The sequence below is a fragment of the Lepidochelys kempii genome, chromosome 2 (assembly GCF_965140285.1).
Source record: "Lepidochelys kempii isolate rLepKem1 chromosome 2, rLepKem1.hap1, whole genome shotgun sequence".
Taxonomy (NCBI): Eukaryota; Metazoa; Chordata; order Testudines; family Cheloniidae; genus Lepidochelys; species Lepidochelys kempii.
In genome coordinates, this window is record NC_136381.1 from 5,507,730 (window position 1) to 5,525,702 (window position 17,973).

Here is a 17,973-nt window from a genome sequence, read left to right on the forward strand (position 1 = left end):
CTCCCCAGGCCACCCAACCATCGCCCCATTGCCCCTGGCTTCTGCTGCCTCCCCCAGGTTCTCAACCATCCCCCCATCCCTCCAAGCCCGTGCTCCTTCCCTATCCATCCCCCATCGGCCCTGGATCATGCTGCTTCCCCTGACCCCTCACCCATTCCCCCTGGTCCCCACTGCCTCCCCGGGCTGCCCACCTTCCCCACCGCCGCCGAACCTCACTGCCTTCCCCCCATTTCCCCAAGCTCCCTTCCATGGCCTCACACCCCACCCCACCCTGCTCCTTGACTCTTGACCACGGCGCCCCCCTGACCACAACACCCACCCGTGAGGCTGGCCCTGTCGACGCAGAACATAGGGCCTGCAGTTTCTCATTGATGGGTGTGGTGACTGGAGAATGCGATGGCCAGGGTGGGTGATTCAGCCTGAGACAAGGTGAACCTCAGGTTCATACTGTGATTCACAGGCCAGATGGGACCATTGTGATCATTCAGCCTGATCCCCTGCATAGCACAGGCCAGAGAAATTCTCCCAGCCATCCTTGCATCAAGTCCAACAGCACGTGGAGGCGATAGACAAGTAAAGCTTCACTCTGTCCCAGGGAATAGGCTCCCATAAGGCCTGTAGATGATTCAGGCTGGCTCCTAACAAGGCCTGGTTTGCACCGAGTTCAGTATAAGATGGCCAGTTTTCAGAGCGGAAAGAGGTAAATATCAGGGTCCCCCAGGAGCCTGTACTGGGACCAGAACTCTTCAACATATTCATAAATGATCTGGAAAAAGGGGTAAACAGTGAGGTGGCAAAGTTTGCAGATGATACAAAATTACTCAAGATAGTTAAGTCCAAGGCAGACTTCTAAGAGTTACAAACTCAAAACTGGGTGACTGGGCAAGAAAATGGCAGATGAAAGTCAGTGCTGGTAAGGGCAAAGTAATGCACATTGGAAAAAATAATCCCAACTAGACATACAAAATGATGAGGTCTAAATTAGCTCTTGCCACTCTAAAAAGAGAACTTGGAGTCACTGTAGATAGTTCTCTGAAAACATCTACTCAATGTGCAGCAGCAGTCAAAAAAGGAAACAGAATATAAGGACCCAGTAGGAAAGGGATAGATAATAAGACAGAAAATATCGTAATGCCTCTATGTAAATCCATGGTACACCCACACCTTGAATACCGTGTGCAGTTGTGGTTGCCCATCTCTAAAAAGAGATATTAGAAATGGACAAAATACAGAGAAGGGCAACAAAAATGATTAGGGGTATGGAACAGCTTCTACATGAGGAGAGATTACAAAGACTGGGACTGTTCAGCATGGAAAAGAGAGGACTGAGGGGGGATATGAGAGGGGTTGATAAAATCATGGCTGGTGTAGAGACAGTGACAAAGAGAATGGTATATACCCCGTCACATAACACTAGAAGTAGGGGTCATCCAATGAAATTAATGGGCAGCAGGTTTAAAACTAACAGAAGGAAGTATTTCTTCATACACTGCACAGTCAACCTGTGGGACTCATCGCTAGGGGATGTTGTGAAGGCCAAAAGTATAACTGGGTTCAGAAAAGAATTAGAGAGATTCACCGAAGATAGGTCCATCCATGGCTATTAGCTAAGATGGTCAGGGACACAACACCATGCTCTGGATGTCCCTAAGACTGACTGGCAGAAGCTGGAAGTGGATGACAGGGGATGGATCACTTGATGATTGCTTTGTTCTGTTCATTCTCTTTGAAGCATCTGCCTTTGGCCACTGAGGGAAGACAGGATACTGGGCTGGATGGATCATTGGGCTGACCTGGTATGGCCATTCTGATGAGATGGTTTCTGGGGATTCCAGTAGCCCACATGCTCCCTCCCCCACAATATTTAGGGGCAGATTCCCTCCTATCTTTTTGGGGCAGGCAGCAGGCTTGCTCCCCACACTGGCCATCTCTAGGGGGTACCTGTAAAGGCCCGCTGCCCGCTACATCCTTAAAGAGCTTCAGGGCAGTGGGTGACCTGTTTCCTTCCCACCCGCCTTCAGCAGCGGTGAAGCAGCACTGGGTGCGTCTACACAGTGCGTGGCGGCCCGTGGCAGCAAGTCTCAGGCTTGCGGTACAGCATTAAGGATAACTGGGGGCTATCCCCAAAGGACGCTGGGGCTCAGGCCAGAACTCAGGCTCTGAAGTCTAGGGAGATGGGTGGATTTCAGAGCCCGAGCTCCACCTGAACGTCCACGTAGACGCTTTTAGCACCATAGTGTGAGCCCCGCAAGCCTGTTGACCCAGCCTCTGTGACTGCTGTGGGCGATACAGAGGTCTGCCTTTCCCCGGGCCCTAGAGTTCAGCTGTAAGGGAAACACAAGGGTAGTGTCTCTCTCGTCTGAAGCATGCAGAAGCAGATACCAGGTAAAGTGAGCTTGGGCATTCTCCTAGATTTGGGGGTGAGGGAGTTGGAAGTTTGACGCAGCTCATTGCAGAGGTGCGGGCCTGCTGTGTGAGGTCCTCCTAGTGGTCAGGGAGACTAGGCTATGGCATTGGGGTGCGGTTTGGGCATTGTCCTTCATTGGAGTACACCGAGCAGAGGGGAATGTGAAAGATGCGGCTTCCCCAGAGGCGGAACTTCCGTGATTCACAAGCTGATTACAGTTACCTTAATTAAAAACACACAGTTTGAGAAATGTCACTAACCCACCTCTACCGTAAACCACTAAGAACATAAGAATGACCATACTGGGTCAGACCAAAGATCCATCCAGTCCAGTATCCTGTCTGCCGACAGTGGCCAATGCCAGGTGCCCCAGAGGGAGTGAACTTAACAGGTAATGATCAAGTGATCTCTCTCCTGCCATCCTTCTCCACCCTCTGACAAACAGAGGCCAGGGACACCATTCCTTACCCATCCTGGCTAATAGCTGTTAATGGAGTTAGCCTCCATGAATTTATCCAGTTCTCTTTTAAACCCTGTTATAGTCCGAGCCTTCACAACCTCTTCAGGCAAGGAGTTCCACAGGTTGACTGTGCACTGAGTGAAGAAAAACTTCCTTTTATTTGTTTTAAACCTGCTGCCCATTAATTTCATTTGGTGGCTCCTCGTTCTTATATTATGGGAACAAGTAAATAACTTTTCCTTATTCACTTTCTCCACACCACTCATGATTTTATAGACATCTATCATGTCCCCCCTTAGTCTCCTCTTTTCCAAGCTGAAAAGTCCCAGCCTCTTTAATCTCTCCTCATATGGGACCCATTCCAAACCCCTAATCATTTTAGTTGCCCTTTTCTGAACTTTTTCTAATGCCAGTATATCTTTTTTGAGATGAGGGGACCACATCTGTACGTAGTATTGAAGGTGTGGGCGTACCATGGATTTATATGAGGACAATAAGAGATTCTCTGTCTTATTCTCTATCCCTTTCTTAATGATTCCTAACATCCTGTTTGCTTTTTGACTGCCCCTGCACACTGCGTGGATGTCTTCAGGGAAGTATCCACGATGACTCCAAGTTGTTTCTCCTGATTAGTTGTAGCTAAATTAGCCCCCATCATATTATATGTATAGTTGGGGTTATTTTTTCCAATGTGCATTACTTTACATTTATCCACATTAAATTTCATTTGCCATTTTGTTGCCCAATCACTTAGTTTTGTGAGATCCTTTTTGAAGTTCAGTCTGCTTTGGTCTTAGCTATCTTGAGCAGTTTAGTATCATCTGCAAACTTTGCCACTTCACTGTTTACCCCTTTCTCCAGATCATTTATGAATAAGTTGAATAGGATTGGTCCTAGGACTGACCCTTGGGGAACACCACTAGTTACCCCTCTCCATTCTGAAAATTTACCTTTTATTCCTACCCTTTGTTCCCTGTCTTTTAACCAGTTCTCAATCCATGAAAGGATCTTCCCTCTTATCTCATGATAACTTAATTTACCTAAGAGCCTTTGGTGAGGGACCTTGTCAAAGGCTTTCTGGAAATCTAAGTACACTATGTCCACTGGATCCCCCTTATCCATGTTTGTTGACCCCCTCAAAGAACTCTAATAGATTAGTAAGATATGATCTCCCTTTACAGAAACCATGTTGACTTTTGCACAACACTTTATGTCCCTCTACGTGTCTGACAATTTTATTCTTTACTATTGTTTCAACTAATTTGCCTGGTACTGACGTCCAGGATCACCTCTAGAGCCCTTCTTACATATTGGCGTTACATTAGCTATCTTCCAGTCACTGGGTACAGTAGCTGATTTAAAGGACAGGTTACAAACCATAGTTAATAGTTCCGCAGTTTCACATTTGAGTTCTTTCAGAACTCTTGGGTGAATGCCATCTGGTCCCGGTGACTTGTTACTGTTAAGTTTCTCAATTAATTCCAAAACCTCCTCTAGCGACACTTCAATCTGTGACAATTCCTCAGATCTGTCCCCTACAAAAGACAGCTCAGGTTTGGGAATCTCCAGCTTTGTGAACATCCCCAAGTCCGTGAATTTCCATGAACGGCTCTGCCATTTTGCCACTGGTGTTGAGGCAAATGGTCTCAGTCCAAAGACAGCAAAGAGTGCATGTACTGTAAGGGTTCGGCGCAGGATCTGGGGATCTGCTTTTTCCCCCTCTTCTCTCCGATCTGTGAAGAAGGCCTGAGAGGGTTGGTGGTTTGTTTGTATTTAAGCATTGGTTGCCACTGCTTGCATTTACATTTAGGCATGTCATGCCTTTCCCTCCCTGTTTTTGCTGGAAGCCCCTTTATGGGTGTAAAGGGAAAGAAAAGATCAGTGATCCTTGAGTGCTCACAACCTAACTGAAGGGTTGAATCTTTAACCAAGCCTTCCTTTCTCCGAAATGTTCATTAGACATCGGAGTTAAATGCAAGCCACAAAAGGAAACAGAGCCAAACAAAAGGGCCTTGTCGTCACTACAAAATTACCATATATTATAGCTCAGGCTCACGTCTGCCCAGGGTGCCCAGAAAGGACAGACAAGTTCTCTCACAATACACTGCAAAAGTAGGGAAGCTTATTGTACAGCTACAAGCCATGTCGCGTGTCCTCAGAAGTCTGCACAACACACCAGGTGGTAGAATGCCAGTGTGGACCCAGGGCATTATGACAACGGGTCTGTTATTCTGTAGTGTGGCCAGGACCCTTCGCGACAGGGTAAATATGACCGAAGTAACTCCAGGGTAGATCACTCAAATTCACACAGTCATGAAATTGTACTAAAAAAACCCTGTTCCTCTCTCAATTGTTCCACCTTCATTCTCTTGACTTTTGTGATGACAAGTTCTCTGAAGACTCTTCCAGGGCAGACAAGATTTTAACTTCTAATAAAAAGAATAAGCATAGGGGAAAAATGAAACTCTTTTGGGGGGCAAAATCTATTCCAGCCTCCTTTATTGATCATAAAGAGCCAAAAAAAAAAAAAAAGAAAATGGCAGGAGCCCATTTTTAAAATCAAATTCTATTGCAGGTCACCTTTAAATCAACTGCTGATTTAAATCTTTAAACCTTTAAATCAGTTGCCCCCCACCCACTAAAAGGCGACTTCCTGGAAATACTTAGAGTGCAACCAAACCCCCATTAGCTTCAGAGCTCTGTGCTGAGTGCCCAGCGAGAAGGCAGGCTGGGAGATGCCGGTCCATACTCTAATTCTCTCTCCAGTCCTACAACCTAAGCCCTGGCTGACTAGTACTGGGACAGAAGAACATTTAGGAACTACAGGAGGTAGTAGGGTCCCATTGGGCTCAGCCCCAGGGCTCAGAGACCAGCCAGGAGCCCACTGGGCTCAGCCCCAGGGCTCAGAGACCAGCCGGGGGCCCACTGGGCTCAGCCCCAGGGCTCAGAGACCAGCCGGGGGCCCACTGGGCTCAGCCCCAGGGCTCAGAGACCAGCTGGGGGCCCACTGGGCTCAGCCTAACTGAAACCTCTGCTGACCAACCACCTATGTATCATAGAATATCAGGGTTGGAAGGGACCTCAGGAGGTCATCTAGTCCAACCCCCTGCTCAAAGCAGGACCAATCCCCAATTTTTGCCCCAGATCCCTAAATGGCCCCCTCAAGGATTGAACTCATAACCCTGGGTTTAGCTTCCAGCAGCTCCGATTGGCCTGGAGCAGTGAACCGCGGCCACTGGGAGCCGCGATCGGCCGAACCTGCGAACACGGCAGATAAACAAACCAGCCAGGCCCGCAAGGGGCTGTCCCTGCACAAGCGCCGGAACAAGTTTGGGAACCACTGATCTGAGTGCATAGAGTTAGGTTTTTAGAACTCAGCAATGTCTGCTTCCAATGAGACATAAGAATGGATGTCGTCCAGCTAGCCCAGTATCTTGTCTTCTGACAGTGGCTGGTGCCAGATGCATCAGAGGAAATGAATAGAACAGGGCAATTTATTGAGTGATCCATCCCCTGTTGTCCAGTGCCAGCTCCTGGTAATCAGAGGCAGCACCCAGAGCATGGGGTTGCATTCCTGACCCTCTTGGGTACTAGCCACTGAATCGTTTTGTAGGTCTCATTGGGATTACATTATTCATTGTGCATTACTTTGCATTTATCAACACTGAATTTCATCTGCCATTTTCATGCCCAGTCACCCCGTTTTGTGAGATCCCTTTGTAACTCTTCTGAATCAGCTTTGGACTTAAGTATCTTGAGTAATTGTATATAGTCTATTAATTGTATATAGTTATAGCCCATGAAACCTTATGCCCAAATAAATTTGTTAGTCTCCAAGGTGCCACAAGTACTCACTGTTGTTTTTGCTGATTCGGCTACCCCCCTGAAACCTGTATATAGTCTGCAAACTTTGCCACCTCACTGTTTACCCCTTTTTCCAGATCATTTATGAATATGTTGAACAGCACAGGTCCCAGAACAGATCCTTAGGGGAACCCAAAGTTCACCCCCTTGCATATACCAATTTGCTACTCAATTGCCTGCCTTAACCAGGGTCTTCTAATACAAGCGGATGAGTCGCTGGGACCCCCTCATCACACCTACGTAACAAGGCTAACCTTGCTCCTAAATGCAGTCACAATCCTCTGAGCTAGCTGCCTGTGTACTCTGGTAGGTGTGGGCAGGCAAACAGGTTGTGTCAGAGAGGATGGACTCCTATGCCAGAGATAGCCTTGAGCCGCTCCCTATGGAGGAAGTTGCCACTTAAACTCAGAGGGATGTTAGATAGTAGAAAGAAAAGGAGGACTTGTGGCACCTTAGAGACTAACCAATTTATTTGAGCATAAGCTGTAGCTCACGAAAGCTTATGCTCAAATAAATTGGTTAGTCTCTAAGGTGCCACAAGTACTCCTTTTCTTTTTGCGAATACAGACTAACATGGCTGCTACTCTGAAACCTTAGATAGTAGAGAGTCTTAAACATGTGAGGGAAGGAGAGAGCCACCAGGGCCTGAATGGGGACTCCCAGGCAGCAAGGAGGTGGCATGGATATGCTTGAGAGGTAGGGGAAATTCCCATTATTCCCGGGAAGGAGGGAGGAATCTAGGTGGGTTCTCCCATGGGCTATTCTGCATAGGGCCCCAGAAATCCCAGGGCCAGTCCTGAGAGGAGGAAATATTGTGATAATCCTAGACAGGATCCCCTCTCCGCTCCTGAGTGACATTGAGAACATCTCCCTGAGGCAGAGTCAGTCCAGACAAGTCTCTTTATCTTCCCTGCTCTGGATTCTGTTGATTTTCTACTACTGGCTTCCCCCCTGGAGCTCGCCTATGGTATTGGGTGTGCGTATGCACGTCTCAGAAATCAAGCAGCTGGGATGGGAAATATGCACTTGCTTGTTTATTCTCTCCACTCTTCCTTGTACAGTGCATAACACTGGAGCTGCTCCAAGGGAAACACCTCATCAGCCATGCAGCAAAGCTGGTTCTGGTCTCCGCCATCAGACACGTACCAGGGAGTAGCCTGGAGGATACACAGCGAGAGAGAACCAAAGACCAGAAGGGAAGGCGGCTTCAGAGGGTGCTACTACCACTCAGAACGGCAGTCGAGGGGAACAACTGCAAAGGATCCTAACGCTGGGGTAACTCTAGGTGAAAATGTCTCCAGGGGCCAGGCCCGGGTCGGGGAAGGAGAGCAGCCTGGAAGGAGTTAACAAGAAAGTGGTTTGAGCATTGGCCTGCTAAACCCAGGGTTGTGAGTTCAATCCTTGAGGGGGCCATTTAGGGGTCTGGGGCAAAAATTGGGGACTGGTCCTGCTTTGAGCAGGGGGTTGGACTAGATGACCTCCTAAGGTCCCTTCCAACCCTGATATTCTATGATTCTATGATTCTATGAAATCAAGCAGCTGGCGGGCTGTTGAGAAGCATAGGACTTTCCTTCCCTGGTGTGACAGCTGAGAAGCTAATTAGGCATGGTGTGCATGGTACCAGGCCCCCAAAACACGCCAAGGCTTCCCTTCCTTTATTATTTATACAGCAGTCGCACTTGGGTGCCAGAGTCACAGACCAGGGCTCCAGCTGGTTTGTATGGTACAATTCATGCCTCCTGCTCTGCTATACAACAGTAAAGGGTATCTCACGTAGCACACATGACAACAGCAACAGTGACAAAGCATGCGCGTCTGCCAAAATCTGTGTCTCTGGCGCACAAACACACACGCCCGGATGTGCACCTGACGGAGTGACAAATGCCTCAGCCAAGCGGCGCGTCCTTCTCAGAGGCACACCACACACACACACACACACACACACACGCACAGAGTTTCTTATTCTTGATTAACAGCAGGAACAAAGCTCTTGCCAGGGAGGCATCTGCAGCCAGCTATAAGCGCGCAAGAGAGCTGAGCGTGAAGCTGGGGCCTGCGGTGAGCATCCTAGCCGCCGCGGGGAAGCGCCAGGATTCTGTCAGGCCGAAGGGCTCCTCCCCACGCCTCACAGCCCGTTCCTCAGAAGGGCGCAGAGGACGCTGGCTGTAAGCCCCGCTGCCGTGGCGGCGTAGCTGCTGCCCACGCTGCCCGCCCCGTTGCGGTTGCAGAGGTCGGTGCTGCAGCAGGAAACGTTCTGCTTTCCCACGGTGAAGTCCTGGTAGTTCGGCTGGCACGACGCAGCGCACTCCTTGTTGATGACATTGAAAAAGCCCACGACGTCTGGAAGGAAGACAAAATGGTTTCATTTTGGGCGGCGGGGGGGGGGGGGGGGGGCGGAAAGGGTCTATGTGGGTTGCCTTAGACCACTTAGGTTTGGGGGCCCGCTGACAGAGGGGTGGCTGGGCCAAACCCGACTGGGTCGGCAACCCCCATGCACCAGGTTGCAATGCCTGGAGCGGGAAGCCAGGCTTAGCCCCCAGGACAGGAGCTGCTGCAGCAGGGTGTGTGGGGGGCAGGATCACACTCTCTTCCGGGCAGAGCGGACTATGGAACTTGGGGGCCTGGCCCAGGAGGGGAGCTGGGATGGAGGCGGGGCGCTCTTCTCGCCTTGACGGAGGGGAAGACTGGGATTGAGGGGCCCCCTTGCTGGGAGAGGGAGCTGTGGCGGGTGCTGTTCAGTTAGCCCCTCCCCTCGCCTATGGACATAAACGGATCTTGAAGAGGGCGAGGCTAATTCTCTCCCAGGACAGAAACAGCCTGGAGGGCTGTTCTGTTTCCTTGTAGCCTGTCTTCCACTCTCACTTAAGGCCTGAAGGCCTCTAACTACAGGGGTGTGGCAGGAGCCCTGCTACAGGTCTCTCTATTCACAAGAGGCACAGGTGCTGGAACTAGGGGTGCGGGGGGGGGCTGCCGCACCCCCTGGCTTGACCCGGTTTCCATCATATCCAGGGCTCTCAGCACCCCCACGATACAAGTTGTTCCAGCATCTCTGACAAGAGGGGGCAGGGCTGGGAGACAGAGAGCAAGAGGGCTGAGGGGAGCCGAGCAGGGGGCTTGGGGAGCCGGCCTGGACTAGGGAGGGGAAGGGAAGCGGCAGCAGGGGGCTGAGGAGGGGTGCTAGCAGTGTGGAAATCACTTGATGTTGTGTTTCTTTTTTTTCTTTCATGTTTGAATTTAAAAAAAAATTAAAACATAGTAAAGAGTTTACACACATGCACACTGTTTGGGGGGGACCTGGATTTGTGCTGGAAATGGCCCAACTTGATCATACACATTATAAGGAGAGTGATCACTTTAGATAAGCTATTACCAGCAGGAGAGTGGGGTGGGGGGAGAGAAAACCTTTTGTAGTGGTAAACACCCATTTTTTCATGCTTTGTGTGTATAAAAAGATCTTCTACACTTTCCACAGTATGCGTCCGGTGAAGCGAGCTGTAGCTCGCGAAAGCTCACGCTCAAATAAATGGGTTCGTCTCTAAGGTGCCCCACGTCCTCCTTTTCTTTTTGCGGATACAGACTGACCCGCCTGCTCCTCTGAAACCTGTCATTTAGTCAAAAGTTTGGGAACCACTGCGCGGGGGATTCTAAAACGCGACCCCGGCCAAGTCTCACTGAATCGAATCAGCCGAGGCAGTTCCGATGAAGCGAGCTGGCGCCCGCGAAAGCTCACGCTCAAACACATGGGTTCGTCTCTAAGGTGCCACAAGTCCTCCTTGTTCTTTTTGCGGATACAGACTGACCCGGCTGCTCCTCTGCAACCGACCACTAGAAGGAGTCTCGGCAAAGGAGCGACAGAGAGAAGGGAAAGAACACAAAGCAGGGTTGCATTTCTTGGGGGAACCAGCTTGTAAAAAAAAATCCAGTTTAATTGAGCGTGGTTGCTTGACTTGTAGTATAACAAATCCTTTGCCTTTCTATAGCGCACTTAGCCAAGGATTTCAAAACATTATTATTATAACTCCAGAGACCCCATACAGGGTTCGGGGCCCCACTGTAGCAAGCTTTGTACAATCACAGAGCCTGAGACAGTCCTGCGCCTCTGTTATAAACAAGTCTAGCCTCCCAACATCCCTGTGAGTGAGTTAATGGAGTATTGGTATCCCCATTTTACAGATGGGAGAGTGGAGTAATACAGGGGCTAAGCGATTTGCCCTGAGACACACAGGGGATCAAATTCAGAGCTGAACACTATAAGCTGGTGTAACAAACGTTTTCTTGGCCCTTCAGCAGCTCAGACTTCCTTACACATAGGTGCATTAGTGAAAGTAGGGCTAAGCTCTCTGATGGGAGAGAGCTCTCCTGTCGGTTAATGACTCCACCCCGCGCGAGAGGCGGTAGCTATGTTGGCGTGAGAAGCTCTCCTGCCGACACAGCTCTGCTTACATCGCTCGGGGATGTGGATTATTTACACCCCTGAACGACATACATTATACCAAAGTAAGTTCTAGGGTAGACCAGGTGACAGTGTAGACATTACCTCCACCGACAAGATGAATTCGTCTGTCACTGTAGTTAATCTACCTCCTGAGAGGTGGTGGCTAGGTTGATGGAAGGATTGTTCCATCGGCCTAGTGCTCCCTGACCAGGGCTTAGGTTGGTATAGCTACGTCTCTCAGAGGCACTGGACCACTTTTTATAGTGGGGGTGCTGAAAGCCAGCTAACGAAACTGTAAACCATATTTCAGAGTAGCAGCCGTGTTAGTCTGTATTCGCAAAAAGAAAAGGAGGACTTGTGGCACCTTAGAGACTAACAAACTTATTTGAGCGTAAGCTTTCGTGAGCTAATAAATTGGTTAGTCTCGAAGGTGCCACAAGTCCTCCTTTTCTTTTCATAAACCATGCGTCTTCAAAAGTAATGTGGAAAAGTGCAATTCCCGCTCACAGCACACGGATGCAGCGCAGCTCCGGCAGTCTCAAGAATCACAAAATGATGCTAGCGTCCTTCAGACAGCACCAGCAGACTTTTCACAGTGACACCTGGGGATGACTTTTCACAGGGTGACACCTGCCGCACCCCTAATTCCCACACCTATGCTCAGAGGCCTGGTGTTTTCACGCCCTCAAGAGCCGTAGCTAGGCTGATGTAAGCTCCCACTGTAGGCCAGCTCTAAGTTAATTCCTCACTACCAAATCTGGCCTGGTGAGTTAATGGAAGAGCCAGCAAAACAGAACTTATAACTCCTGGCTCCCGGTGTCCCTGTTCTAACCACTGAACCATACAGCCTTTCTGTCTAACCCAGGGAAGTTTTGTGTGAAAGAAAGAGTTAACAGAGGGTATTAGTATTACTCCAACAGGTAATTTCTAAAGCTAGAATTGCTTTCAGTGTCCCTGGGCTTCCTTCACATTGACATCAATGGAGCAGTGCTGATTTACACCAGCTGAGGATCTGGCCCAGAGACTTCCAGACAGGCAGAGATGGGTACACCCTAATGGGTTGGGTTTTACAATATAAATATAACACCCTCCCTCTTCTTCTGGGCACTGGGGAATTCTGCAGAGAGGCTCCTGCGGGAAAGCAGTGTACGCCAGAAGCACTAAGCATCAGTCTTAGCCTTCTGCCTTTCCTGAATAAAGTGAAAGTCAAGCTGAAGGCCTTTTGCCCCCGCTCAGTCCCAGTCAGCATGTCTCCTCCTGTAGGACACCGTGCCGGTAAGAGACCCGGCATTGGCACCCAGATAGGGATCTCTGAAAGGCTGCAATGGAAGGGGATCTGTTCACACATCCTAGAGGGATGTCTCTGTGTTAGCCCCTTTGGTGTCTGACACCAAACTGGGACTTTGCCTTACTGATCACATCCGTCTTGCATGCTTGAGAGTCGTTGCCACACAGCTTCTGTGTCTGACAGTTGGAGTTGCTGAGCTGCATCTTGCACGTGTAACATTTCAAAGAACCACCTGCAGGAGAGGAAGAGGGTTAGAAGGGAATGCAATACAGGGAGTCTCATGCACACTACCAAACAGGGCAATTGCAATGTAAACCGTGGCTTAAAAGACCCTCCCTCCATCTTTACCGTGGGTCACACCCCAGAGAGTCATGTGTAGAAAGGGGAGGGGGATAGGCAATTTTTGGAGGGCTTGGGGCACGTTCCCTCTAAATAGTTTCAAGAATAAGGACTATCAAGGAGAGAACAATTTATTAATGATGATGATGATTATTGGTAAATGAGAACATGGACCATTTCTTCCAAAATGTTTGATAACACCAAGCACCATGGCGTTCCGCTCCTGATTGGAGCCCCCGGGAGCTTTGGCAGTAAATAACAATCGGACATCAATGTTAAATTAACCAGGATGGATGGAGGGAGGCCTAAAAGGTGTGGATTGATCTAATGTTGTGACTTGTGACACCGGCTTTCTGGCAACGCCCTCGAGCACAGAGTCTATGCACACCCTTTATCTCCCTCTGGAAATGAATCCCAGTGGGTAGAGTGGTCCTGGGTGAATTTAAAGGGTTCATACACCCTGGCGTGCGTGAAGGCCCTAGGGGAGCGTGACGCAATACCGTACATTTCCACAGCACCGTGAAGTGCACTGAACAAAGGCAATGACGCAAGTGCAGACAATCGCAGTTTAAAGCCCAGATCCTCAGTAGTGCCTCGGTACCTATCGATACCAATCCACTTGCATTGTCCCTGGATGTTCAGCACTCACTGGCTGGAATCGCTTACCTACCTCCCAGAAGTGTTGGGAGGAGATGTGCCTGTCTGGGCAGGGCTTTGGAAAACGTCATGCACTATACTGGGGCTAAGCATTATTATTCTGATTCTCCCAGCACCACCTGAGGCGTGTCTTGCTCTCATGCAGCTGAAATGTCCAACAGCACCCCAGGTGTGTTCGACATGAGGACTTTCAATTAACGTACCTGCTTTACCCTCTATGGGGAGCGAGAAGGCTGGAGCTTCCACCTTACTGGGGCCGGCCATATCCCTCCACCGTTTGTTAAACTTTTGAATAATCTTTTTGAGCATTGGTAGCCCATCTCACTGACTGACTGGCAACGTCCCGCCCCTTATACACCCGTGAGGGCGTGGTGACAACAGTCTAGGAGGTTCGGGGAAAGTCTGGAAGGTTCCACAAGATTTTACAAAGGTCCAGAACATTCTAGGAGGTTAGTGAAAAATGAAGCCACATACGAAATACCTGAAACATTTTACTTCAAACGTTCTATTTTCCCCTTTGTCGCTAACAACAAAAACAGCCCCCCGAGCCTGGAGCCCCCTGAGCCCAGCACCCCAGGTGGTCGCCTTCCCCTCAGTCTGGCCCTGCTTAAGTTCATTTGCACAAATTCTTGTGGGTTTAGCTCACTGCCCCCATCTTGATCTAGCTCAGGCACTTATCTGGCCCCCTCTAGCACAGGATCTGAGCACCTCATCACCTTTGATACACTTACCCTGACAGCACCCCATTATCTCCCTTTTACAGATGGGGAGCAGAGGCACAGAGAGGCCAAGTGATGTGCTCCAGGATGCCTGTAGCAGAGCAAAAAATTGAACCCAGGTCTAGCACCTTCACCACCAGACCACCTTTCCTTTCCGAGTGCAGAATTATGCGGCTTGCCCTCCCAATCTTGGCTTTGATTCACCAGCACAACCACCAGTGGAGGGGAATCCCAGCGGCATAAAGTTCTTCCTGCTCCCAGGCAAGGCTGGCTAGCACGGGCATACCAAGGGTGCCTGGGGAGATACACTGATTCAGCCAGCTCCTTTGGTGGGATTCCCATGTGTCCTTCCCTGGAGGGTCCATACCCCTTTGGGTGCAGCTGTCCCCATGGGATCTGAGATGGGAATTCATTCCCCCTCCCTGCCCATGCCAAGTGGGTTTCTCAAGCTCCATAACCTGTAATGGTTCTTCTGTGTGTCGGGGGGGAGGGGAGGGAAGGGTGTCAATTATACCCAGGACTAAGGAGATGACCTGCAGATAAAATGAATCCAGAAAGCCGATCTAATCTCATGCCAACTTTACACTGGTCCCCTTGGTTCACAGGCTCGGATCAATGGGATCAGAATTCCCAGATCTAGGCCCACATCCAGGCCTGACATTGTACAGTGTAGAGTGGGAGCCTTCGGCAGGGTTCGTGGGATGATGATGATTATTAATAACAACGTGGCCAGAGCGCAGTCTGGCTCCTGTCTGGATCAGAGCACCAGTGCGCTAGCAGCTGTATAAACCAGTAAACCAAAGACGGCCCCAGCGTGTTCAGACTCCCATGTCTCTCCCAGCAATCATAGAATCATAGAATATCAAGGTTGGAAGGGACCTCAGGAGATCATCTAGTCCAACCCCCTGCTCAAAGCAGGACCAGTCCCCAATGTTTGCCCCAGATCCCTAAATGGCCCCCTTGAGGACTGAACTCACAACCCTGGGTTTAGGAGGCCAATGCTCAAACCACTGAGCTAGCAATAACTCAGGCTCCAGAGCGCAGAGCTGTAGACGCTATTGAAGGAATTGTACGCGCTCTGTTAGACTGCCCAGTTCATCACCGAGAATGGCAGGATGGTTCCCAGTGAGCATTTTCTCGTGTATTATCCCAAACGCTTATAAAAGACCCAAATAATTTGCCTAACGCCCATTTCCTTGGGAGGCTGTTCCACAGCCCAGGAAGACTGGCAGGATGCTTTTTGCAGTTCTTCAGCCTAAATTTTCCCTTTCTTATTCCATCTCAGTATTCTTAGCCATACCCTCTTGTGCCATCTGAAACCATTCCTCTCCCACCCATCTCTGTAGGCACGTCACCTGCCCCCTTTGGTTATGACTTAGAGAATATAGACGGTCTAGTTTTTCCTCCACATTCATTCTGTTTCTCTTCTCTAAACTCCCTCTGTCAATAAGCCTCCGAGGCATCTCAAAGTAACCCCCCTCCAAGCAATAAGAAAACCTGCCAGTAAACGAAAACCTCCTGTTGTATGAGGCAGGGGAAAGGCATAAAAAGAAAGATTAGAAAGGTATTGGGGGATTCAGAAACCAGCATAACGGGGGGAGTGTGGATAGATAGATAGACAGGGGTGGCCGGTTTGTAGAAATTTTGGTGGTGCCCAGAACCCGCCCCCCCCCAAACTCCGCCCCACACTTGCCTAAGGCTCTAGGAGGGAGTTTGGGTGGGGGAAGGAGGTCTGGGGTGCAGGCCCCGGCCTGGGGCAGAGGATTGGGGTTCAGGAGGGGTGCAGGGTGCAGGCTCTTAGAGGGAGTTTGGGGGCAGGAGAGGGTGTGTGGAAAGGGGGTGGGGGTGCAGGCTCTGGGATGGAGTTTGGGTGCAGGCTCCAGGCTGGGGCAGGGGGTGGGTGTGCAGGAGTGGGGGAGGGGTACAGGCTCTGGGAAGGAGTTTGGGGATGGGAGGGGGTGCAGTGGTGAGGGTTCTTGGGTGTGGCTGGGGACAAGGGGTTCATGATGCAGGAGGGGGCTCAGGGCTGGGGCAGAGGGTTAGGGTGCAGGGGAATGAGGGCTCTGGCTGGGGATGAGGGGCTTGGGAGGGGCTCAGGGCTGGGGCAGAGGGTAGGGGTACGGGGGGGTGAGGGCTCTGGCTGGGGATGAGGGGTTTGGGGTGTTGGAGAGGCTCAGGGCTGGGGCAGAGGGTTGGGGTGTGGGGGGTGAGGGCTCTGGTTGGGGGGGTGGGCTCTGGGGTGGGGCAGGGCTGGGGATGAGTTTGGGGTGCAGGCAGGCTGCCCCGGGGCTGGGGCCAGAGAGGAGGACTCCCCCCAGCCCTCTCCCCGCCAGCAGCAGCAAGCTCCGGGAGAGGGAACCCCTCCTTCCCTCCTTCCCCCCCCAGCATGGGGCAGGAGTGGTGACTGTGGGCGGGGGGGGGGGTCCCCCTCTGCTGGTGGAGGGTCCCGCCTGAAAAGGGAAGGGTCTGAGGAGGAAGGGCAGGGTCAGCCTGCCCTGCCACTGGCGGTGGGGGACGCTAGGACCCTGTGGTGGCAGTTGATGACAAGCAGAGTGAGCGTGAAGCTGCAGGGGAGAGGCAGGGACGCTCCAGGACAGGGGGGAGGCGCACGAGGGCAGCAAGTGGGGGCTGGGGGACACTTGGGGGCGATGCGGGCGGGGTGGCAAGTGGGGCCGGGGGAGAGACCCGGCCCCGAACATTGGTGGAGCCAGGCCCCCAGGCCTTGAAGATTGCTGGAGCCCATACAACTCACCGCCCCAGTAGATAGATAGTTTCTAGAAATGAGCACTCATTTCAAATCCCAAGCATATAAACTCTCATCAGGAATGCAGAAGACCATCTTTATCCTTATATGGACCAGTCTGCTGTCCATAAGAACGGCCACACTGGGTCAGACCAATGGTCCATCTAGCCCAGTATCCTGTCTTCTGACAGTGGCCAGTGCTGGGTGCTTCAGAGGGAATGACCAGAACAGGTAACCATCAAGTGATCAACCATCAAGTGGTCCAGGAGAATGCCAATACACTATATTTGGAGCTGGAGCCAGTGACTTCAGAAGTTCTTTCTTTGCTGCAAACGCACTGTAAGGATCTCTCCAGCCACTCCCAGAGCCGTTTATCTTGGTGGTAAGGAGATGGGATGGTGTACGAAGGAATCTCCTGGATGTCTTACCTGGCTCTGTGCACAGGACGGCAGCCAGCAGGATGACCAGAAAAGCCTTCATCTTCGAAGGATGAGCCAAGCACAGAGAATACGGGACACCTCCTCCTGGGGTGCTTTATAGCCCGTTTCAGTTATCTCATCAATCGCAGGGGGCTGGGAGGTGTCACTGCTAAATCGCTCATTTCTGGACCAGCTGGTCCTGTGAGTCATGGCACTGATATTTGTGATGAATGCCCCTCCTCTGTTGACCTGTCCCCGTCATCTGTGCTCTCAGATACTTCCCTCCCCATCACTGCTCATTTCCTCATTGTCCAGCGTGCTTGGAAGAATGGTTCACATCTCAGTGGAGAAAAACAAAGCACCTAAAATCAAGGATGGCCTTCTCTTTGTGACCCTTCCCTGGGTTGGGGAGATTTTTGCTGCTCAGGTGTGACTAATCTTCTGTGAGTGCTACACCCATCGTAACCAGGGGCACCAGCTTTAAATTAAACACAGGCTCATTCTTTAACGAATTTTCCAGGTGTCTCCACAGTAGCTCAGAGTCACGCCTCTCTAAGCCCAAGTGCATGATGTAAGCTGTTTCTCAGGCTCCTTGCGGAACATTGGAGAGGAATGAAATTTCATTCACGTTTCCTAAAGGGA

The 17,973-nt window shown here is 50.7% G+C and overlaps 1 protein-coding gene across 1 annotated transcript; it reads right to left on the reverse strand.

Annotated features, from left to right (window-relative positions):
• Positions 1 to 8,856: 8,856 nt before the first annotated feature.
• Positions 8,857 to 17,392, reverse strand: PSCA (prostate stem cell antigen). The gene is made up of 3 exons (XM_073329332.1): positions 17,341 to 17,392; positions 12,579 to 12,686; positions 8,857 to 9,071 (listed from the first exon to the last, which is right to left on the reverse strand). Exons 1-3 carry the CDS (start codon positions 17,390 to 17,392, stop codon positions 8,857 to 8,859), a joined length of 375 nt encoding a protein of 124 aa, XP_073185433.1.
• Positions 17,393 to 17,973: the final 581 nt, after the last annotated feature.

Bases quoted from the DNA above. Each gene is read 5' to 3' on its own strand.
- PSCA (XM_073329332.1), bottom strand. From the start codon at position 17,392: ATGAAGGCTTTTCTGGTCATCCTGCTGGCTGCCGTCCTGTGCACAGAG. The intron at 12,687-17,340 runs GTAAGACATCCA...CCTCTCCTGCAG, and splicing joins CGTCCTGTGCACAGAGCCAG to GTGGTTCTTTGAAATGTTAC. The intron at 9,072-12,578 runs GTAAGGCAAAGT...TCTTCCTTCCAG, and splicing joins ATGCAAGACGGATGTGATCA to ACGTCGTGGGCTTTTTCAAT.